This window comes from Anas platyrhynchos, chromosome 13 (genome assembly GCF_047663525.1).
Source record: "Anas platyrhynchos isolate ZD024472 breed Pekin duck chromosome 13, IASCAAS_PekinDuck_T2T, whole genome shotgun sequence".
Lineage (NCBI taxonomy): Eukaryota > Metazoa > Chordata > Aves > Anseriformes > Anatidae > Anas > Anas platyrhynchos.
This window is the reverse complement of record NC_092599.1, coordinates 19445348-19469964: the sequence shown is the minus strand read 5'-3', so window position 1 is coordinate 19469964 and position 24617 is coordinate 19445348. Positions and strand designations below refer to the sequence as shown.

At 38.4% G+C, this 24617-nt stretch overlaps 2 protein-coding genes across 9 annotated transcripts in view; one reads left to right on the top strand and one right to left on the bottom strand.

The window, feature by feature from the left end:
- The first annotated feature begins 334 nt into the window (after positions 1-334).
- PTPDC1 (protein tyrosine phosphatase domain containing 1) lies at positions 335-24577 on the top strand. 8 transcript variants are annotated; one of them, XM_027468017.3, is made up of 10 exons: positions 335-454; positions 13470-13562; positions 16277-16448; positions 17291-17371; positions 17597-17715; positions 18507-18644; positions 19254-20461; positions 21197-21382; positions 22802-22912; positions 23585-24577. In XM_027468017.3, the coding sequence occupies exons 2-10, from the start codon at positions 13478-13480 to the stop codon at positions 23699-23701; spliced, it is 2217 nt and encodes a 738-aa protein (XP_027323818.3). In that variant the 5' UTR covers positions 335-454; positions 13470-13477; the 3' UTR covers positions 23702-24577. The 8 variants fall into 8 exon arrangements, with proteins under 8 accessions (XP_027323818.3, XP_071900531.1, XP_071900532.1 ...); XM_072044430.1 differs by lacking the exon at positions 23585-24577 and having other exon boundaries at positions 22802-23514; XM_072044431.1 differs by lacking the exons at positions 335-454; positions 23585-24577 and adding an exon at positions 537-843 and having other exon boundaries at positions 22802-23516.
- Positions 3022-24617, bottom strand: part of LOC113841991 (uncharacterized) — a 41964-nt gene continuing 20368 nt past the window's right edge. The window contains exons 10-14 of the mRNA XM_072044503.1: positions 17688-17801; positions 14260-15694; positions 13862-13972; positions 10601-10688; positions 3022-3610 (exon numbers count right to left, since the gene is read on the bottom strand). The gene's annotated coding sequence lies outside the window, so the exon portion shown is untranslated. The remainder of the gene's footprint in view (positions 3611-10600; positions 10689-13861; positions 13973-14259; positions 15695-17687; positions 17802-24617) is intronic.

Sequence of the window (24617 nt, the reverse complement as noted above, 5' to 3'; positions counted from 1 at the left end):
TCACACGGCACGCTCGCAGCCGCGCTCAGCACGCTGTGAATTACAGCTGGTGGCGAGGGCACACATCGCACAGGCCAAGTCACAGAGAATTCACACACCGAGGCCTGTAAGCGCCAGCAGCAGGGGAAGCGCACTGGGTGTTTGCAGGGAGGCAGGGGAAGGGGCTGCGCTGCTTGTTGGGCGCCTGCGGGTGCTGCAGGACACGGGGAGGGTGAGCGCTGCGCGGACCGAGCCGCGCTGAAGCCGCTCCGGATTTACACAGCCTTGGGCGCAGCCAGCCCTGCTCCCCGGGGCCGTTCACCCACACGCGAGGCCGGGCCGTGCCGCCCCCCCTCAGGCCCCACGCCCTCCCCGCGGCCCAGCCCGCATGCGCGGGGCCCGGCACCGCCTCCCCCGGGCCGGGCGGCGGCGGAGCGGCAGCGGCGGGACGCGGCGGGAGCCCGGCGGGTCCCAGGTGGGTCCCGCGCCCCCCTCCCGGCCCCGCGGGGAGCCCTCGGGCTGGGCCGCGGCCCCGCTTTCAGGCTCGGCGGCGGCCGCTGGCAGCAGCTCGGCCCCCCGGGGAGCTTCGCAGCGCCGCTGCCGGGGGGTTGTGGTTTTCAGCCGCTGCTTTGGGCCGGAGGCTGAAGCCGCACTCCTCGAGCAGCACCGAAGAGAAGAGGGGACCGCGAGTGTTAGCGACCCAGGCTTAAATGCTGCCCCTTTGTGTGCCTGCCTGGCTTCGCCCTTCCTAGAAAGAGCCGTGTTTCGGGGAGGCCTGCGCCTCAGGTAGTGAAACGAAGCACCGCGTCTGCCAAGTAATTAATGCCAAAAGACTGCGCGCAACACAGACACCGGTACTTGCAGGTCCGTGTGGCTGGAAAGCGTTTTTCTGGCCCGTTCTCATCAGGACTTTACGTAAAGCTTGCACAGAGCCACACGTGTGGCAGCCCGAGCTCGGGGCCCCGGGGAGCTGCCATCAGCCTGATCCGCTCCCTGCTGAGCGCTGCAGTGGCAGCAAAAACCCCTCTGCTGAGCGCCTCTGCCACGGGCCTGAGGAAACATTGCCCTTAAGCATGGTAAATCAAACGATACCGTTGATACATGGTGTTATAATAGTGGTAAAGTTACACATGAGAGGAGCCACGGGTAGAAATTGTGAAATCTGAGTTGGGTGGAATTTCCGTGGCTGGGAAGGGGGCTCTGCAAACACGATGAAAAAATTAAATGGACTGCAAGTGCTGAGGTAAAGCACAAGGTGGTTTTACAGGTGGCAAAACACTCCCAGTTTCTGAATGCAGACTACGGCTTGCTGGCTTACTTCGATTTTGCTTCATGCTAGTGTATCACTCAGAATCACAGACAGGCTTGTTTAAAGACGCTCAGTCCAACAAGGCAAGGCACGTTTCCCCTTGCTTTGCAAGGCAACCCAGAAGAGCCCCAGGTGGGTGTTTTGTGCCGCGCTGCGGGGCTGGAGGGCTTGTGCTGACTGCCAGCCTCAAAGCACTCGGTGGCTGCACAGTGTAGGTAATTCCTGTAACTCCTTCAAACCAGCACATCGCAACATGAAGTCAGCCCTCGCTGGTCACCACCACATGCTGTTGGTGACCCGGTGCCTGACAGGTTATGGAGAGACCCTTCCCTCCCTCCGGGGCAGGGTGCTGCCTGAGCCACTGCAATTCCCCACTCTTCCTCTGATACAAGTACCCAGGCATGGGTCTCGCTAGGTTCACTGCTTTGCGAAACAAGCTTCAGACTGCAGAATTGCTTAAGCACATACACAGCAATACCCAAGTAACTTCTAGCTTTGCATTCTGTGGTTTTCAAGAAAGCGTAAGGATTTCTAAGCATTTTTGCTCCTGATTTTGGGTAGTCTATTAGTGTTGTAAATTAGAAAAGTACATTAAAAACATACCTGTTTTCTCTGCACTGGAGTGTTTCCTAGCCTTAATCCTATCACAGGAGCGAGAAGGAGGTAACACATCACTTGCAGGTAGCTGTCTCCCACCTGCAACTCTTGCCACTTTATTCTTCCTTTGGTTCTTCACCCAAACAGTCCCCTGTGCTACAGAGCTTGACCATTCTGTTCCTTAAGAAAAAGCACATGATAAAGTGCCTAAAAGGAGTGGCTACCTTAGATCTACTTCATTTTCTTAACATTTCCTCTTTACTGAATCTGCCATTTCTGAACACCTGCGCTTTATCATTCATATCCTCCACAACTGCTCTGCATGCTCACAGTAGGACCAGCGTTTCCTAGAAACCACACATACATTAAGCAGTGCTTTTGCAAGGGTCTGCACAAGTTGGTAGCTCTTCAGAAGTTACAAAATGTATGAAAGAAGGAATTATTTTCTTAATTTCTCTGTTTTCCAACTACCTGACATTTGCTGGCTATTTCAAAGACAGAGCTACTAACCCAAAGTTATTGGATGTGGGCTCTGCAGCCACCTGGGTGCCACTGTGTGATAGAGCCAGAAAACAGGCTGTCTCACAAAGGAAAGCTAAACTGGGTTGCTCTAGCCCTATGACACCTCTCCTTTCCTTTTTAAATCTCTAGTTAAAGTTGCAATTTTTTTTTGATTTCAAAGCCTGAGGCTAAAAAGAGGTTCTAGGTTATTTCCCTGGGCTTGTTGTCACCTATTACATTGCCAGTCCACTGAAGGACCTTTAAGTAATGCTTGATGCAATTCTTCAGTTTTAGAACTGTCTTTTGAATTGAAATTTTCATATTATCATGTTGCTCCTTCGTAACACTTCACCACATTTCCATTTTATCTTATTATTGACAATTTTAACTGACAGTGGAACAGAACAGGAAAAGAATGAATGTAGGAAGTACAGGTGATGAAAGAGGGTGGGGATCATAGGTGGGCTGTTGCTCTGGGATCTCATTAAGGATCTAAACATGTATTTGTCTCGCAACTCTAACACTGCCGGTGTACTTGAGGTCTACAAATGATAGGTTTTGATCCTGCTTTTGTGATTGATTTGCTGTGTGATATTGCATGGTGCTTAAGGGACAGAAAAAAAAAGTCTAAAAGCAAAGCTTCTAAAAAATCTTTAATAACATTTCATACAGTTTTTAAGTTACACCAAACTAAAGCAGTCCCTGCACAAAGCTAAGGCATTCTGTACAGTGTTTTAATGCAAGTCAGAAATAATGCTTCATTAATTGATTTTTATTACCCAAACTACAAGAAGAGGAAAAAGCAGAAGATGAAACAGAAAATGTACCAAGCCAGCTAGGAATCTAAATATGTAATTTGTGCTAAAGTAAAATTAAAAACAATTAAGTTTTATTAAAGCTTTAGGATAATTTAATGTTCTTATTCTATGTAGCAATGAAAACACTGCAGTCTAAACAAACATCCCAATTGCATCCAGATCACTGTGAGACACTTTTCTACCTGCCTAATCTGATAAATTCATACCTAGGGTCATAGGACAGGTGGATTCACCAAGTCCACTACAAAGTAGCCATGAGACAGCCCGAGAAATAAACTGCCAGAAGCCTGGCAACCCCGTTCTACTTACCTAAAAAGCTCATTAATATCTTTAAAGAGCAATCATAGTTCAACAGAATTTTCCAGAGGATTTGGGATTCTTCAATTTAAGTAGGAAAATGCCAAGCCTAGAGAGAGAGAGAAAGATTATTAGTTTAGTCACTAGCTTCCCACCTACTCTTTGTATTCTTTCTTTGGAAATGGCAAATTATTTCAGCCTAATGGTTAACTCCCCCAAAAAGTCATCCTCAGCTAGCACAAAGCCTTGTCTTGACAAAAATACGATGACAAGTCTGTTTGAACAAACATGTTTGGCACCAATTCCTGGAACTAGCTAAACTTTGCAGATCACTGGAAAAAAAATCAGTTCTTCAGCTGAATAAACTGCCGCTAGTACCGAGGAGTACAAATGCAGGAACAGATAGAAGGGACAGCCAAGCGAATCTCTAACACCTACAGACGGACACAGCCAAGTGGCAGGCTGGTGCACCAAGAACTGAAAGCATCCAAGACTGAGCCCTTTTCCAGAATCGCGTAGGTAAACAGTGCGGTGGTGTTAGCCGTAGGAAAATAATCACCAAGTTATGTCAGAGACAGCCTCTCAAATGTGAGCATTTAGTAACTTTCAAAAAAAAAAAAAAAGACTACACTTTTATTAAAAATTTCAGTTAATTAGTGCTCCTTAATTATTCTGAACTGCTTTTTGTTCTTTAGTCAACTAAAAAATCTGCTACCTTCCTCCGTTTACTCCTACAAAATATTTTACCAGATGCTCCACTTGTTGAACGCATTTTTGCGTGCTAATGCTTGAAAAATGTGTCCTCTTACTCCCAATTCTTAGATCAGGATTTCTAGAGCCACTTCTATAATGAGGACAGACAATGGGTGATGAAACCAAGAAGCGATGCTGCTGTTGGAGTGTTACTTGGGCAGGGCTCTTCAGAGAGGGAAACTGGCATTTCTCGATCTGATCTGGAAGTCAGCCCTGCCTTGAGCAGGCTGGATGACCTTCAAGTCTTTTTGACCTAAATTTTCCATGATTGTAACACAGCTTCCTTCCAAAGCTCTCTATATCCCAGGAACTTGCCAGGCCTCTAAAGCAGTGACGTGCTTTAGTTTCTGCCTGGGTCCACAAGATACCAAAGTGAATGTGCAATTCCACGTGCTTACAGCCGGTCATTTAACTGCTGGAGGCCATGGGGCTGCTGGCTGCTTCTTGTCTGTAAGGACAGCGTTGGGAGGCTTGGAGCTCTCCTGTTCTACCTGCACGCCAGGGAGGCTGCGGGTGCTGCACCCGTGGGACTGAAACCGCTACCAGCCATTAAAGAAGTGAATGAGTAAAATTGTAGAATTTTGAAAACTTATTTTGTAGTGGAAGAAAACATTCTGTGTATTGGTTGTCATTGGAGTGGCGAAACTCAGTTTTGCAGTATTTCAGACACAGCTCCCAAGTTTCTAACCTTAAAGTTCAAATTAGTGAACTTCAAGTTTTTAGCAATACGCACTCACACTATAGGTTACAGAAGCGGGAATGTGTGGCTACATAATATGCCTTAGTTAAAATAGTTACAGGCTGTTATTAAATAATTTTAAAATAGTCAATTACAAATAGTTGCAGGTTTGTTTTTTAAAAAAGCATTTCCATTGTGTGCACGTATCATGCATTTTCAGCTACACAAAGGAATATAAACACTTGGAAAAACTAAAAGAATATCACGCAGGTGGCACTGAGATTATCTTAGGTTCAATTAGCATTCATTTTGGGAGGTGAATCTGTTGAAAAATAAAACAGATTGAACATAGCACTACCTGGTTTCTTCGTGAGGTAAAATTCCTCACAAAGCTTTGTAATTAAAAAATAAAACTGCCAGTAGAATTTCTTAATGACATACTTGGGCCTTGAAAAAAGCCTGTTTTCCCCAGGAAGATGCTTTTATGTGGCTTTTGTCTCATTTTACAGTCACATTTACATTCAAACATACGTAAATATTTCTAGTGTTTACAAAACATTGGTTTTGAAAAATAAATATATTTACAGTGACACGTAGCAAACAGTAAATGTAAACTCAAAAATCTAACTGAAGATAAGTGATCAGAGAATAATCGTCAACCGTATTTTCTAAAGTACCTGTCCTGGTTTCAGTTAGGAAGGACAGTACCCCAGTGGCTTCCAAATCTGCATACAAATCTTCTGAAGCCCCATTTTTAGTTAAGATTTTTTTTTTTTTCACAAACACCCATGATTTTTTTTTGTCCCTGCAGCATTAGTAAGAAACTAGATGTGTAATCTTAAGGACTTTTAAATTCATTTCTCTCTATTCTCAGTACATTAATTTTTCTATCCAAAAGTAGTCGGATTCTTTTTCATTCTGATTTTTGCTGCAATTATTACAATAACGGTGAGATTTTGCTACAAAATTATTTTTGAAAATTAATGAAACAATATGGTCCTGTTATATGCCCTGTCTCTGCTGGCCAGAGTGAGGCAGGGTCAGTTCAGAGCACAAGTACGTTGGCATTAGTCTCGAGTTGTCTCCTGCAGCTTGCTGTCCCTGCTTGTTTAAATAATACACACACCCCATTCACAGAAGCTTGCACTAGTACTTTCTTTTTCTCTAAGTAATTGGGAGGTATTTTTAATGACAAATAGTGAGTAAGCACTTAATTAACACTAGCCTTTTTTTTTTTTTTAATAAAATGTGTAGGTAAGCTGTGGAAATAGACAAAAAAGCCTTTCTTCTTTGTCAGATAATATTTAGTAGTTGAAATTGTTGTAGTAAAATAGAATATCATATCCTATTTTATTTAGCTTGTTTTCTTACTTTGTTTTAGCTCACCTTAGTTAAATCAACAAAGTCCTTGTGTGTTTTGTTTTTTTTTTTTTTTTGGTAGATCACATCCTCTCCATTCAGAACTTATTTTTCTTCTGCTTTTGAGGTGTTCATTTTAATACAGTTAATTTACACTCAATTTACATAGTTTAATGATAGTATTTGAAAAATAGTAAGTTTTGTTCAGGGTGCAACCACAGGTACAAACAAAAGACAGTTTCTTTCCATGTTGTTATAAAATTACTGTATCAGTTTAACTGCAGTTAAGGTACATTCCCCAAATGATTGTTGTAACTGTGTGCTTAGTGGTCTGGCACATGTAGACACACATATTTACTTGTGGTTGATAACAGGAAAATGAGGTGAATGGAATGGATGAAGCAGAACGATACGGAGGGTTCAGTTATTAAAACAGGTTGGTGTGGCCTGTTTGCCTCAATCCCTTTAAAATCAAGGCAGACACAGAAAGCAGTTTATGGGATGATTATCTGCATCGCCTGTAAGGCATTCCTCATACAGTCTTAAGTTAAGAAAAGATAGTTACTGGCTCCTCCCAGATTACCATCACGAATCCAATTAACTCCAGGAAATACTGTGGCAACACCATTCAGCATCTCTTCTGCAAAGGCGAATTCCCTACAATATATTTCTTGAAATTGATACAGCAGCAATGAAGGGATCAACACTAACTCACTCTTTTTGCAGGGTAACAGGTAAGATGTTCAACTGAAATTACTGAAATTCTATGTTAAAGGTCACGTAAATTTGCTGGTTTTGACTATCTGCAGTATAAAAATATTTCCTTTTAAGTCGTAGAGTGCAGTTTTAAAACTTTTCCACTTATGAATGCTTTCAGTAGCATTCAGCTGTGCTGACAATATTTCATTCTTCTGTATGTAGTCTGACAAATCTACTAGTCTTAGTAAACATGATATTCATGATCCGTAATATCTGAGTCACTCATTTTTCTTTGTAGAACAGTTAATTTATTCATTTTTACACCATCTACTTTATAATTCTCAATAGTAATTACTGGTTGCCAACCTGTTCAAGGTAGTTTAAAATAACTTCTCTTAACTACTGCGTTAACACTATCACAGAAAGCTGACGTGACTTAATGAGATGAATCAAGTCAATTGGTAGACCTGTCCATCATCTTAGGTTGCAGTTTCTTGCTATTTATGTCCAAAAAAACCTATTAATAGCAAATACTGAATCACCAGAGCAACACCTACATAATTTTCTAACGGATTATATTCTTTTGTCTCTTTTGTACATGAAAGGAGCTGTAGTCCTTTGTAAATATCATGCTTAATGATTAAATGACATTCACCTTTAATTAAAACACATGATGATTTTTTTTTTTTTCCTAAAGGAAAAATAAAAGCAACAACCCAACTCGTAGAAATAACAAATTATTTTTTGTTGCATTCCCAGTGAATTCACCAGAGTTTGACAACAGCTGTAGTATTGTTCTGCTGTATAAATTCCATATAGCTGAACATGCATTCAAGTTATTACCTTATCTTCCCTTTGTCCTATATCTCTGTGTTTATTTTCTTTTTATGATTTTCTCATGTTTGCTCATAGGTAGTAAACCTTTCAAATTTCAAGCAAGCCTAGGGAAGTGAGGTGTGTGCCTATTGAAATATGTGTGCTAACTGCCTTCAAGCCTTTTACTTGTAGCTAAAGTATTTGTGATATGGCTTATCAGTGATTTTTTTTTTCCTGCAATAAGTATTAGAACAAGAAATTTAATCATAATGATCAAGTTTAAGGAAAAAAGTACTATTTTTCTAAAACTTTAGAAATAAATGTTTTGTTATTTCTGGCAATGTTCAAAGTAGATAGTGTGTTGTATTTTTCAATATGATTTCATTTACCAGTGCTTCCTGTAGAAGTCACTAACTACCCCTCAGTGTACTTAGATTTTTCTATCAAAAATGTTAATGATCTGCCTATATTATCAGATGTAAAACCTGAATTTAATGACCAAGTTATAATTTATTAGCTCTTAACCACTATAAAACAGTCCTCAGTACATGATCATATTTTTGCTTAATTACCTGAGTTATCTTTAGTTACGTAAATTAATTAGTGCAGTTTTCAGAACTTTGCATTTTGGAAATGAAACTTTATCCCATGCAATCTTCCATTTTGACAAATACCCTGTTGACTTCTATGGGACTGCTCACAAAAGCAGAGCTACTGAAGAAGATAAGTACTTACAGAATCAGGCCACAGAGTGAATTTTAATGATGTTTAATTTTAATGGTGGGCATAGGTGCTAAGCTAATATGGCCACTACCTGCATCTGCAGTTGACTATCTTGCTTTAAAAATTGGCCACTGGTTAGTTACTTATATGTGAATACAACAGGGGAGAGAACAATTCATTTCAAAAGGCAAGAAAACGGTAAAAAACAATCCCTGCATTTTATATGACAAGCATAAGCACCAGCATTTACCTCTATTGCATGAATATATTTGAGGTTTAAAATAGCTTTTCTTATTCACTGACATTAAAAAATTGAAAGCTTATCCAAGGTTTCTAATGTTAACATAAAAACTAATCTTTTGGAATATGTGGTTTGCTGTCATATTCTAGTTACCAAATCCATATAAATCTGAAGAAATGGGACTCCACTATTAGTAAACAGCTCCACAGAAATGTGGAGAGGATTCCTGTTTGTGCTGGCAGCTGAACTGGCACAACTGTAATCATTCCAGTCTCAACTACAAGCTCTTCTGTTTTGAAAACATGTTCTAAAGATAGTAATTGCATTTATTAAATAACCATATTAATTGCTAAGGTCAGCTGGGACCAGCCCTTGTCTTTGCACTTTTTGGCTTTTCTGGCTGCTAAAACATTAGACATTGGACATTGTTCCTTTCTTTCATTTCATTTTGGAGCAAAAAATCAGCCCAGTGACTGGAAACCACTGATTTCCAGGTCCTGAAATTCTACGAAATAATCTTCCTTTTTGCACGCTCTTGTGAACCAGGAAGGCATGCCTCCTGTATGCTCCTCCCGGCCAAGCCTGCCCACCAGTTGGTTGCAGATCCCTGATCTCTCCCTTGCCCTCCTTGCGGTGTGGCATTTTGCTGCTTAACCTGTATCTCCACAAAGAGAAGCCCTTTCATTCCAGAGGAAGTGGATGTAGACCAGAGGCTGCATCACTCCCTAAAACACACGTGGGAGCACAGACTGACCTCACCAAAGGCACCACGGTGTGCCTATACTATTTCCTCTGCACGAAATTCACCTCTGCGTAGATGATGCATATTTGACAGCTGTCATTTGTTACCAAATGCAACAGGTGAATCAGCAGTGCTACCAACAGACAACAAAAGCTGATCCATCCCTTCTGTTAGGGATCGGGCTGCTCAGAAACAGAGAAAAGAAATGAGGTAAAGAGACACCAAAACAAGTATAAAATCCACACCTCAGAGGGACCTGTTGAAATATCCCCTTAGGGCTTGATATCTGATTTCAATGTACGCTTGTTTTCCTGGGCAATGGGGTTCTGCTGTTTACTTCAGTCAGCCATCATCAGTGTTATTTTTACTACATTTTGGTTGCATTACCTGTGGCGTTCATGCAAGCTTAATGACATTGCTTCCCATGATAAAATATAAAGAGATGGAACATCACCTAAGACACCGTTCCATTTCTTAAATTGTGATAGCAGGATTAAAAGGCCAGCCTCTTTGCTGTCATGGCAATAGAAATGCATGTCACCCAGATAACGGAGGGGATCTGATTAAGGTGGTGTCATGATTGCCACAAGGCACGTGACCCAGTTCCCTCAGGGAGCTAATAAGGAACGTGACCTGGAATAACATTTGAGACTTGTTTTTTCTCTAGCATCTGTCAAGTGTTAACACGATGAACAAAATGCTGAAAAGGACCTTTTTAAAACTAAAAAATGTACAGAGAAAAAACGGGAGAGTTGTTTCTTTTACCCAACCACTATTTTAGCTTTTAATGCTGTTTTTCTTTGCAGGACAGTAATACCCCTCTCTGTAGTAACAACACGGAAATAGTACTGCCTGTCCCAAAATAAAACTTTTTACCTTTGTTCAAGGGAGTGCATCATTTCTCTGTAAACTTATCACAATCTTATTTAACTTTTTGTTTGTTTGTTTCAGAAAAATATACAACAAAACAGAGAATTGGAATTGCCTGGTCGTACAGAACAGGAAATAGAGATTTGGTCTACAAAAAAATTTGAGAGAGGTCTAATTTGTTAAAAAAGAAAAACAAACAAAAAACCACATTGTTTACCTCTGCCATTTTGAGCAATCTTGCTAGTATTTTGTATATTGTAGGTATGTCGTCTGCATCTCTTCCCTCTTCTGTAAAGGCCTGAAATCTGGTTGAAAAAAAAAAAAAAAAGGAAAGTAATTTTGATTAATAGTAATATTTCTACTATTTCATCTTACTTCTTCTGTCTAACACTGGGTACAAGCAAATAGGAAAACTAACAGGCATACATAAATGTCTGTGAAATACAGTAACTAACAGATGATGTTCGGTTTCATTTATTGTTCCGAGTAGCCTTATTTTACCAGTAAGTTGCAGGTAATACTGCTGCAGCATGTAAGTCTTCATTTTTGAATGGAGACTTTCTATAATACAGTATTCATTCTGACACAGCCTGCGATGTACGTCTGGAAAACTCTGTCTCTATTTAAATAACATTCATATTCTTTATTCCATATTTCAAGAAAATTATTTGCATTTATTGTTAAGCATATTGTTCAGACAGGTGCAGCACAAATATTACACGAGTCTGTAGTCTGTGCTGAGCAACCTATTAGTTTGTGATTAAATAACTCTGTAGTAAATTCACTTATATTTTCAAACAAATCACAGCGAGCTGTTTCACTTCTTGCAACACAGATAACAGACTATGGAAAAATATTAAAAAAGCAATGATTTCATGGAACTATAGATTCAGAAAGAGTTGCCTGAACTCAGTCCTAGCATACATAAGAAAACACTGCCTCCGATAAAAGCTCAAGAAATCAAATTCCATTTCCAACAATTTCATGAAGTGCTGTATACTGCATATCCAAAACTTTGTTAAAACAAATGTGGTACTTTGTTAGTTCAACTACAAATGTTAGAAATGCCAGATTTCCAACTTAGCTTGAAGCTTTAATTCTGGAACATTTTAGGGAAAGATGATGGCCTTTTCAGGATAGAGGTGTTTCACCCACATTCCTCCCCATGGGGGAATCATGCAGAGAAGCTTGAGCTGTGTCCTGGGTTAGTGGGGCACAGCCTGACTGGACTGGGTTTTCTCTGGCAGCTACCGTTCATTGTCAGAACAGCGTGACCGGTGGTGATCCTGCCACCCGTATGATTGCATCGGACTTTTTTAAATGCTTGTATGTTATCTGGCAAAGCTATTAAGATTTTTGAGAGAAATTTCTGAGAAATAGAAATATTTCTTTAGCTGCTGAGTTTCCTCTGATCGTGAAAGCCATCTATTACTGATTTCAAAGTCCATAGGGGAGGGAAAAAAAGAAAAAAAAAAGAAAAAGGTAATTAAGATAATTAGAGCTCAAAATAGAATGCAAGTTGTGCCTGTATTCCTGCTTATTTATTAAAGGCATTGACTTGTAAAAGTGCAGCCAGATGGTCAAGTAGCTGAGTAGAAAATGTTCAGGATACCCTTTAGTCTAGTGTAAGATTCATCTGAATGAATATTCTTAATAATATACAGATGTACATTAGAAATGGATTCCTTAACTTCACTTAAGTTTTGAAAGGCCTCTTGGCTTTCACAAACACACACACAATTCTTGTATTTTTGAGGCCACTGATGCAGCGGTATTAAAAGGCTGTTAATGGGCATATATATTCAGTTCCCACCTTCAAGCATCTCGAAAAGGACAGAGTTGTACTAGGTGACTTTGATATGGAATAAATCCATAAGCATGGTTGGAAGAATAATTTCAATTTATTCAACTATGTGGCAGATAGTGTAATATGAGTTAATGAAATTTCATGTGCCCCTATTCAGATACTTAAAATAATTATGCAGTATTATAGATAAAGAGTGGACAGTAAGCAGCAAGCAGTTAATACCTCATTTCAACACAGCACTGGATTGTTTACCACATAATCCCTACATTACTTTTTATTTTCGTTTTTTTCAATATTTTTAGTAAATCTTTTAAAATGCTATTTATGCTGCTAAATTCTGATATTGTTTTTCCAAAACGTGGCACAGAAGGTTCGTCTATATAGAAAAGTTTCAATAGTTACAGCAGAGACCTACTTAACTTGGTATAATCTTTATTTATTTTTAACATTACATTTGCAACTATTTTACTATTGAGATAAGAGGAAGAGATCTTTTAACGGGTAAAAATTTTCAGTCAGCATCCATGTAGTTGGTTTACTTACACATCACAGTGACTGATGTGTTTGTGTTTACAGCCTTCCTTTAGTTCTCTTTGTCAGACACAGTCTCTTCAGAAAATTACTTGGTTTGTATCAGAAATTGTATTAAAATATGTTTGCTTAGATGAAGTCTTGGGTTCCCTTTTGTTTTTAGAAGAGAATCTTCATATATGTGATTTCAAACTTGACATCATACCAGAAACAAAGAGTGGGGGGAGGAGAGCAGAGAAAGCACGTACCTTGTGGATAGTCTGTTGGGCAAGCATCAGCTAAAAGTGTGAACGGTATGAATTAGAAATAGTGCTGCCATTCTGGGATCATTAGATTTGCTGGAACTGCCCCTTGGAAGGTTCCAGTTAGACTGACAGTTGTATGGTTACCTTTACAAATTTGAGAAAATCAAGATGGAGGCACTCACCCAGGTGCCTACATTAAAGGCATTTAGGTGAGTGCCTCCTGTCCATATAAAGCACACACTTTGAAGCACACAGTCAGCCAGACTCTGGAGCTGGAAATACACAATTAACTAAACTTCAAATTGCTGGGGCAGACAGTGAAGCAGTTGAACTTTAAGATGACTGCACATCAAAACCAAAGTACCGTCCATGTCTGACTGCCCCAATCTTAAGCTTGGGGCAACTTTACAACCACGTGTCAGGTACTCAACTTTAACTCAGCTTTATTTTGCCTTTTTTTAGTGTATTGTAGATTTACAATGAACACACTACTGTTTCAACAGGTACTGCAATGGCTGCAGGAGTTTTGCTACAAAATGAACTCCCATATTCTTCATTGCTAGAGAGCAGCGTACATCTTGCAAATATGAGTTCAGGTAATAACTTCCTCTGATAGTGCCATTCATAAAAAGTGCTTAAAGAAATAATGATTTTTTTTTTCCATAGAGAAAAGATGCATTATCAGATTATAATCTTAAAAATGTCTCTAACAAAAACAAACTGCGTAACATTATCACCGTGATGTGTTTTTAAGCTTTTATGTTACTTCCATATTGTCAAGTCTCTTAATTAAAGAACCTGTGTCATTTCCATGTTCAGAAACTGCCTTGCTCTCTGAAAGTATAAACAACTCTTCAACAAAAAGAACTCTATAATAAAATATTTCAAGTCTTACTTTGAGTGAGTACTTGCAAATCATGGTAGATTCAATGGAAAAATATGGTGTGCAGCATTTTATCTTGCTCATTTCTGACTCCATCATTTAATATATCCTGAAGAAAAGATTCTGAGAAGAGAAAGAATAAGAAGCCATAAAATTAACTGGAAAGCATTTTTTTTGGCATTTGCTGGATATAGGTAGCACTTGAAGTAGCCTCTTTCATCTCCTTCCTTCTTCTTCAACCTAACACCCCATATAAAAACACATTCAAATATTTTCTCATCTCCTAATATCAGCTTTATTAGAATACTCAGATCTTTGAGACGACAGCTAACAGTCAGCTTTAATGTTTTCCTTTTCTCATACCACATCACTACCGACAATTAATGCCTGGTATCTACAGAAAACCTTACCATGTCTGAAGAGCTGGGGAGCAGTATTCAAAATTCAGTCACTCTGTTCCTGTTCAGTACCTAGAAGAAAACAGTACATGTTTACCTGAGGAATGTTTATCAAGAGAGCTTTCTCATACGCAATTCCTCTTTAAGAATTCCTGGTTTCATAATATAAAAGAAAAAATCAAACACTGACTGATGGTAGTATATATCCTTAGGAAAATGCAACAGCATTTATTTGTCAGGTGACCAAAGCTGTGGTGACTTTTCTTCATTATTTCCCCAGGCTTTCTCCTTTAACATCCAGTCTAATGCACAAACAATGGGAAGGTTTATTTTATTTTTTTAATTTTTTTTAAACATTTCTGTAGTTTGTTCTCCGCATAGTTGCATAACAATTTTGTGCTTTTGAAAACAACAGTCCTGTTTTTGAGCAGTCCTTCTGGCCAGCTCGTTCTTACCACGCTAGAAGCAAAGAGGGAGGCAATTTGCCACCTAATATCTACCTTCATAAGCCTAAAGCACTCAACCAATGCATCTTCTCCTCCCCATAATCTGCTTTATCTCAGTCTGTAGGGCTAACAGCTTTGGTTAATAAAAGAGCTGTGCCCTGAAAAAAAATAAGCCTTTTGTTTTGAATAACAAATTGTGTTTTGTTGAAGATATGAATGGTCCAGAGCGAACAGTCTACAATTCATCATGTACTGAGCCATTTCAGTAGGAACACACTAATCCCAATCATTACAGAGCTAATGATGCATTTTGGAGCAACTAAGCGGAGGGAGAGAGGTGGTTGTGGAATGTTAACCCAAGAGGTGGGGGAGTATAATGTACTTACAGATTTCTCAGGAAGCAGAGCCCCCAACTGCATTCTGATTGTTCTTTTGAATATACTATTTTGTGTCTTAGCAAGTTCTCAATGTGTGTTATTTATGACCAACTAAAATACTCACATTGTTTACGGAAAATGTTTTGGTCGTTCCCCGTCCATTTCCAAAATTATCTACTTGAAATGCAACTATTTTCATCGGTGGCGGAACAGCTTGTCCCAACCAGAACCAGCCCCTACAGCATCTCGCTGCCTCGGGGCTGGCTGCGAGTTACTATGGTGACAGCTCAGCCCCTGCCTTCTGGCTGCCGGAGCGGGCGGGAGGATGCTGCACATCCCTGCAACTTCGGCACAGAACAACTGGGCTGTTCGATCAGCGCGTCCTCTGCACCCTGCTCCACTGTCGCTGGGGCCAGGCAGTCATGCAGGGCTCACCCCGGAGGCGTTCAGCTGCGAGTATTTTTAGCAACTTTTTCCAGGGCCGGAGGCATTCGTCCTCCGATCCCCTTCTCCGCATAATCCAGAGGCGCCGGAGCTCGGTGGTGGAGGTACTCTCATCATCAACTCAGCGCGTTATGGTGGCGATATCATCTCTGAGCCCCGAGGAGCTGGATGCAACTTTTCCTGAAAAAAAGAGTAAAGTAGTTTTCATTCAAACTGTTGGCAGTTCTGGTTTTGTTGCTGTTGTTGTCCAATTCATATGCTTTTGCTCTGTTGACTGTATTACATACATATGCATAAAATACTGTTTAAAATATTTTTTTTCTGTATTTTATATTTCATTCATAGATTCGTATTTGAGTATTAATACATGCTTTTCACTCTAACAGCTCAATTACAGAGAACGGATAAAACAGAAGCACACCTTCATACATATACCAAGTACACGACTAACTATTTTTGATTTTAGGTGGAAGATGACAGTGACATTTGTTCTGCTGCACAGGTTATCACACACCTATAACTTCATCAGAAAAAACAAATTTGCTATGAGAAAAAGCAACTTTTTGCTTTTAAAAAGCTTTTTAAATCAATGTTTTTTTTCCTTAGAATCCTTAAAGTCCATGTTTAAAAATGAGTTGTAAATTTACATATTTCATATCTGTATGCTCTTTGTAACTTTGTTGACGTAAGGCTGAACAGATGCTTTTAAGGTGGAAATGAATTTGTAAGCCACCTTACTAACTGCTTTTGCTTGTGTTACAGGAGGTTCACGGCGTCCAACAGCAAAATACACTAAAGTCGGGGAGCGCCTTCGCCATGTCATTCCTGGTCACATGCAGTGCTCCATGGCGTGCGGTGGACGTGCCTGCAAGTATGAGAACCCAGCTCGATGGAGTGACCAGGAGCAAGCCATTAAAGGGCTTTACTCTTCTTGGTAGTATGCAGCATTTACTGTCACTAAATGTAACTGGATCCAGTATATTTATTAAATGAGAGAATCATACTTAAGATTTTTTTTTTCAAATCAACCACTTCCAAGTTAAGTATAAAACATAATGATAGCGTGGTTCAAAATTACAAATTAACAGTAAACCATAATAGCCATTGTACATAGCCCAGTAAAAGTGATGAAAGACTTCTGTGTATTTCCAATAGGTTTGGTTAAGATCTCAAAGAATAAATACCTATCTGTCTTGAACTATATATATATACATATGCACACACACACATATATATACATATTCTGGGTTACAGACATTTCTGGCTAAGATTTAAAATGCAAATTAATTAAAATGTGATCATAATAGAATTTCAAAGTAAAAACAGTTACTGGAGATGAAATAATGTATGTGTTCAAAAAAGCATATCCATATACAGTATTACTTATGTGAAAAATATCTTTTAAATTTTTAACAGTAACAGTGACTGCTATTGAGAAGCATACGAGCCTTAAAGGGACAAACAGGGATCAGTCCAGATTTTTATTCAAAGGAATTTTTTAATGTGTTAATTGGACTGGCATTTAAATAGTTCAAGTAATGGTCTTTTGATATGTAATACCTGTATTAGTTTAATAGGATTTACCACTAACGCTGTATGATAGTAGAATTCTTTGAAAAATCATTTCTATTTAATCAACAATGTGTTTCTGTCCTTCTTAAAAATCACATAGTAATCTTATCATAGCAAATTCATACCAGGGAAGTTATTAATAATATCATTATCATCTTTATTAGTGTACCAGTAATAAAAACTACTACTTTTTTAATTTCTTAGGATAACAGATAACATACTGGCTATGGCTCGACCCTCAACAGAATTAATTGAAAAGTACAACATTATTGAGCAGTTTGAAAGGTAACAAAATTTACTCATTATTTATTGTAGGTATTACTCATATCATTCCCAATCCATTTTCTCTTTCAACACAGATTTGGATAGTTGCTAAAGATCCTCTCATTTTCCTGATGCAACAGTATAAAGATTTTTTCTCCCCTAAGAATAAATGTGTGTTTCAGAAAATAAGGGATAATAAGATTTTGTTTGCATATAATGCTTAGACTCATCTATTCCTTCCTTAAGATGTGGCATAAAAACCATAATTAACCTTCAGCGTCCTGGGGAGCATGCGAGCTGTGGGAATCCATTGGAACAAGAAAGTGGTTTCACTTACCTTCCTGAAGCTTTCATGGAGGCTGGAAGTAAGTTCAATCCTGCTGCCATTCCTCATTAATTATTCACTTCAGCACCAGATATTTTTACTTGAATTCTCATGTATTAAAAGCAGCTATATGAGAAATGTTGTACAAAAGAGGGTGTAAACATAAACCTTGGCAAATATAATTGAGAGTGAATAACACATTATCCAATACTGTATATACGTAGAGTGATATTAGAGGGTTTACATTCAGGTATTTAGAATAAAGAAAGGACAACAGCTGTGTTTGTTTTTTTTTGTTTTTTTTTGTTTTTTTTTCTTCTGAGTTCCCAAACGTATAAAACATTAATGTTGTTTCAAGATCTGGTATAACTCAGGTTTTCTTACCTAGGCTATAGAACGGTTTTTGATTAAAGGACATTTGTAACGACAGTCTTTTTATATTTTCAAATGCTGAGATGAGGAAAAGTGCTTCTGTGTAAGAAACAGCTTTGGACTGAAGCGGTGCTTTTATTTCTAAAAAGAAAAGATTATGCTCTACCTATGTATAGCTCAGTAATTTTTGTATGAATCACTCCGCTTTGTTATATCTTTCACATTCCAGCTGAATTTGAGTTTGACAAATCTTTGCTAGCGTCACGTATTTATCAAAGTGAAACAGCAAAAGTACTCTGAAATAGGAAAATAATCTCTTGCAAACAATATGTAGTCATATTCTCCTAAGATTCTTTATGCGTCTTTAATACTATCATTTATTAGTCATCTCTCCCCTGAATTTAGTACTGAAAATTTCACATTCAGTAAAGCAAATAACTCTCTCTCTTTTCATTTTAGTTTATTTTTATAATTTTGGATGGAAGGATTATGGAGTGGCATCTCTCACTACTATACTTGATATGGTAAAAGTCATGGCTTTTGCGTTGCAGGAAGGAAGGGTAGCTGTTCACTGTCATGCAGGACTGGGTCGGACAGGTAAGTGTGCTCTACTGCAAGATCAACAGAATTGTTTTTCTGAAGATGCAAACCCCTATTGTCATAATTTGTTAATGATTTAAATTCTATATCATTGAAAGATGTATATCTATGAAGTGGTTAAAAATGCTAAACAAATTGGTGAAAATGGTCAGTCAGAAGTGGAAGAGATCAGTTTTAATATATAAAAACAGAAACCTGTAAGGTTTGAAGATTTTTGAATCTGTATAATAATGAGCTGTTACATTCATATGGGACAGCTATCTTTTGATGGGAAAAATTCACCTAAAATTTCAATTACTCCTGGCTCTTTCAAGACTCGTTTGCCTGAGTTGTTCCTGTAGAAGCCACCATCGCTCCCGTGTTCACTTATGACGCAACTCCTAGAAATGCTGTGGTGAGAAACTAGCTCTCACTTCAAGTGTAGTGAGAGTGGGTTTACTGTATCTTGTGGTCCAAGGAAAGCAACTATACTTGCCTAACAGCATCAGGTAATAAAGGGCACAAAACCTCTATCTGTACCTACATTCATTTTTACCCCATGGTTCTTCTGAATGTTTGTTTCAGTTTGATGGTTCTTCAGCTAATTTTTGTGTTTATGTTTCCCAGGTGTTCTAGTAGCTTGCTACTTAGTTTTTGCAACAAGAATGACAGCTGACCAAGCAATTCTTTTTGTCAGAGCAAAAAGGCCTAATTCTATTCAGACTAGAGGGCAGTTACTATGCATCAGAGAATTCACTCAGTTTTTGATTCCTCTGAGAAATGTGTTTGCATGCTGCGAGCCCAAGGCACACACGGTGACACTGTCCCAGTACCTGACCCGCCAAAGACACCTGCTCCATGGTTACGAGAGCAGGCATCTCAAACACGTGCCAAAACTCATTCATCTAGTTTGCAAACTGTTGCTAGACTTGGCAGAAAATAGACAAGTGATAGAAGCAGAACTGTTAGATGTACCAGATCTCTCAGCTGAAATTGAAAAGACTGTTTCTCAGCTGGTGTCTGCACAGCTAGATAAAGAACTGGCAAGGCAAGACAGCGACACGTCGGACTCCTCCCACGCCCACTCGGCCCCCTTTGAGACCCAGGATTCTCTTTTCTCCCTGGCACATGAATGTGATCCTCTTTGGAAAAGAAGGAACATCGACTGCCTTCAGCCTCTCACTCATGTGAAAAGGCGTCTTAGCTATAGCGAGTCAGATTTAAGGAGAACAGAGTTCCTCTTAGAACAAGCAGAAACTGCATGGACAGTACCTGCTCAGATATTACAGTGCAACAAACTTAAGCAGAACCGTGGTGAGGAGTGTTCTGCCAAAGATGACCAAAAGCCACAGCTGGATATAAACAAAGAAGCATTAGTGCGTAATACATGTACGATTTGGAGTCAGACTAAATTTAATTTGGATGGGCGAAAAGATGGATCTTCAGTTCATCATAGAAGGAACTCTACCAAAGAAGTACAACGCAGCAGAACATTTTCTTCAGGTCTATCATCTATCCACACTTCCAGGGAAACTAGAACACCAAGGCAAAATTTTGCCAATGAGATCGGTCACAGGAAAGAACGCATGACTAATATGTACAGCAGAAAAGTCTATGTCTCCGAGGACTCTGATTCTTCTTCTTCTTCTAAAGTGAACTTTTCCATTGGATGCGAAAGCCAAGGTAGCAAAGATCTGTCAGAGGCAATTCCACACATTGTTCTGCAGTCAGAATTAAGTTTGGAAGGCCGAAGGGTTTTGGCAGCAAAAGCACTTGCAAATATAAATGAATTTCTGGAAGAGGATGAAGTGAAGCAGAAGGTAGAAATGTGGCAGGTAATTTTTAATTTGACTCAGTGTTGTATATTCTGCAATATTTCACCTAGGTTAATTCCTAGAATGCCAAAATGCTACCACGTGCTTTGAAAGAGCTGAGACGCAGATTTATGCTCTGGTTAAGAAAATAATTGTATTTGTCAGTTATCACCAGCTCTTTCAGTAGGAAACAAAGTGAACCTACAAATTTTGTTATGTAACTGGAGGTTAGAACATTGTTTCTGGTTCCATTTATTCATTTTACAAACTAATGAAAACTGATGCTATTATCCGTAGCTTAACTTCATTGCTGATAGCATAAAAGTACTACAGATATTAAGTTAGAGCTATGTTTTTAATCAGTGCTTTCTCAGACCTAATCAGAGGATTCTGTGTGTAAAAGTATTTCATAGAAACTTAATTGCTTATTCTGAAAACCAAATCCTCCTACCAACATTTGTTTTAAAGTAGGAATTCAAAGCTATTTTACATGTTCTAGGAGATAACTGGGAGATTCGGAGCTGCACTACTTATGTCATCCTTCTGTTTTAAAGAATCACTTGTATTACTGCTGATTAATGTTGATGCTTTAGAAAAAGAAAAAATATATATTTTTTGGAACTGTTAAGTCTTCTTTTCATGTTGGAATGTAAGCAGCCAAGTACTGCTACAATCAAAGAGAATGCCAGTAAAAGTAAATAGATGATTCATTTTCACCCTCTTCCCCCCCCCTCCTTTTTTTTTTTTCCCCTAAAGAAAGAACTGAATTCTCGAGATGGAGCTTGGGATAAAATCTGTACTGAGAGAGATCCTTTCATCCTCTGTAGCTTGATGTGGTCCTGGATTGAGCAACTGAAAGAACCTATTATATCCAAAGATGATATTGACATGTTGGCAAAAAATTGCACAGAATCACAAGATGCACTTAACTTGCTGAGAAAGGTAGATATTATATATGTCAATCCATTATTTTACTGTTAAGTATATTTTGTTGATACATGCCGAACCATTCATTTATTGCCTTTAGACACAGAAACTGTACTCTCTAAAGGCAACTCCAATCTCTTTAAAAATCAAAATGAGGATTATTTTTATATTCAATAGTATGAGCTGTAATCAATACTACCATGATGAATATTATAAGAAAAGTCTGAGTTATCTCTGGAACTTATTTGGTAGAAGCCCAACTGCATTTGCATGCCTGCAGATTCTCCAGTTGGAGATCCAGGGGCAAAGACAAACTTTTGCCTTTTGTATGGCTTTTGTTAATGTCAAATCTGTCAGCTGTGCTTAACAGTCGTCATATTTGCTGTGCAAACACCATACTCCATCAGTTTCGGAAGAACTGGACAAGGAATAGGAAGAATTTGCCAATTGAAGGATACAGAAGGCAGGCCAAAATCCTTTACTTATAATTCAGAACTGTGGCCATTTGAACTCTGAAATGAGAAACAGGTACTTCTGATCCACAATCACTTAACTGTGCTTACCCCAAAGAGCTAGATGTAGGGTAAATAAAACAAAACAAAACAAACCCACTTCTATTCTTGACCTCTTAATTATGCAAACTCATTTCGTAATTCTTTGGGAATTGCTTCCAAAATATTTGTGAAAAAGATAGGGCCTCTTTTAATAACCTCTAGATACCCAAGAATACAGCTTCTAAACAGTAGGTGGGCAGACTTTGTGTGCAGTGACCACTTTAATGACATGACATTCAGAATTCTTCATCTCAAAATGTCATGTTTCTTCCTGACGCATTCTTCCACCCTATCGAGTTTTAAGTTTCTGTTTGTATCAAAATAAAGAACACTTTTAATCTATCAAAATAGAAACCTATAATCCCATCCAAAGGGATGGGAATTAGCAGCTCCAAGGATACTTTGCTCCATTTGTATACATCCTCGTCTCTCTGCAAGCTTCTTTTCATGGTGAAGGATACTTGGTAAGGGCAGAAGGAGATGTAGATCATGCTACATTAGCTGGGGAAAGAGCTAATGTGCATAGCATTTGAGACTGAAAAGATCTAATCTCACTTTTTCTATGCTACCTCATGTGAGTGTTGCACTTTTTGTGTTGGGAACCTTGAAATGCCAGGTCTCCAGAGGAATGCCTGACCTTGTTGAAATTTCCAGAATAGTCTGAGATACACAAGAGAAGAGTTTCTCCCATCATGACTGAAACAATTACACAGAAACTCTTAAGGCTTGTAAAAATTCTCTCCCCAACTCCTACACCTGAAGGTTTCAATACAGAAAGGCACAGTCTGATATTTGAACAGCAATTAACAAAAATGGAAAGTTAAATGTTTTTCTTGAAAAGATTTCTTCTAACGAGCTGCTGTTCCTTTTTACCCACCAGGAACAGTGTCAGACTATCCTTTGTATTTTACACTGTGTGGTGAACTTGCAAATGCTACCAGCTGATGTGGAGGAGGCCTTACTTGCTCGTGCTATTAAAGCTTTCACTAAGGCAAGTAACCATTTGTCCAAGACATCGTATTTGTTTGTTGTAAATCATGTAGGGCAAATCAACAGAGCAGTCCTCTGTGTTAAAAATTACAGTAATTCCTTCACACTTCATGTACTCATGCTATTTCAGAGTTTATATTTTATAATAACCAGCCTACATAAAAGATAGGAAATGCTCTCAACAAAATTACATTCTGTCACTACAGCCTCAGTCCTTTAGTCTCATTTTTCTATTTCTGGCTCAAGTCCGATTCATGAACTTCTTCACTTTAGGGAAAAGATAATTTCTACGGGGTGAGATCAAGTAGGCATTGGGAGTAGCCTTTACTACTTGGACTCTTATCATCAGATTAAATTATTTTCTAAAATTACATTGCAGTTCAGCAAGTGAAATTATTTGAAAAGAAAGTTAATTGCTTCCTAATCTTTTGTAAATCTACAGACATGCCACCTGTTAAAACAATCATGACATTTCTCCTCTCCTCTGGTTAGCTTGTTTTAATGTTTAGTCAGCAAAAAATTGTAAATACTCAGTATTAAGCATGCCATAACACAACACGTATTTTCTTTGATAAATCTGAAAACTGATTAAAAAAAATGTTGGTCATCTACTTTGCATTTTGCTATATGACATCTATTTAACAACTGAACTCAATTTTCTTCCTTTTATTAGACAAGTTTCGATTCTGAAGATGGACCCTATGTTTACAATACCTTGAAAAAAGTATTTAAACAAACACTGGAAGAAAAAAGAAAAAAGCTTAAGGAAGGAACAGAAAATCCCTCTTGATTTCTGCATGGCAATGCTGAAGAATTAGATGGGTCTACCAAATTATTTTGCATTTTCCAGCTACTGTATTTTGTGCTATTTGGTATGATTTACTTAACTTCAGGTGACAGTAGTTATTAACAAAACATTTTATATTTTTAGAGGGAGTTTTAGTGACAATTGTTCCATCTACATGGTTCTAAGGAACAGCTCCTGCGTGACCATACTGTAGCATTTTGGTTTCAAGTACAATGCTTTTATTTTGTGAACTGTTCTCTTTTCTTCAGATGTATTTAATGATTTAGACTCCTCTGTCATTGGCAAGCTATGCTATTTTCAAGTTACAAGGTTGCCATAAATTCAGTGCCATGGTACATGAAGGTTTAATGGATTGAGTTTATGTATTAACATTAAATATGTTTACATTAATGTTACTTGATATTATTTTGCAGAAAAATAAATACTGGCTGAACTTACAAAACTTTTGCTTTTAGAAAATTTAGAAAATAGTGAACAGAGCTTAGGGTCTACTGTTAGCAGCAGATAATTTTTTTTTTTCTTGTAGATACCTTAAATAATTTTCACCAATGTATTTCTAAGAGGTGTTGCAGAAGAGAAATACATTAAACGTATTGAGTATGAAGTTATAAAGGTCTGAAGTTAGATTTTTTTTTTAATGGAAGATAGGCTGTGTCATCTTAAATGCTTTGAATACGAGCAAAGTTTTACCTTACTAGTTAAACTTTTATAGACCTTATTTTAAGTGGAAAAAATATGTAATCATCAAACATTAAAAAAGATATAATTCTCTCTGTACTTATATTCAGCAAAAACTTATACAGAAATGTAACAGAATAACACTCAAAAATAATCAATGAAAATCTTATCTACGGTACACTTTGTTGCGGTATTTTCATCACATAGGACAGAACAACGG

Excerpts from the sequence above, each read along its gene's own strand:
- PTPDC1 (XM_072044433.1), top strand. The coding sequence starts at position 15,493 with ATGCAGGGCTCACCCCGGAGGCGTTCAGCTGCGAGTATTTTTAGCAAC. Across the intron at positions 16,449-17,290 it reads AAAGGGCTTTACTCTTCTTG|GATAACAGATAACATACTGG; the intron begins GTAGTATGCAGC and ends TTAATTTCTTAG. Across the intron at positions 18,645-19,253 it reads TGCAGGACTGGGTCGGACAG|GTGTTCTAGTAGCTTGCTAC; the intron begins GTAAGTGTGCTC and ends TATGTTTCCCAG.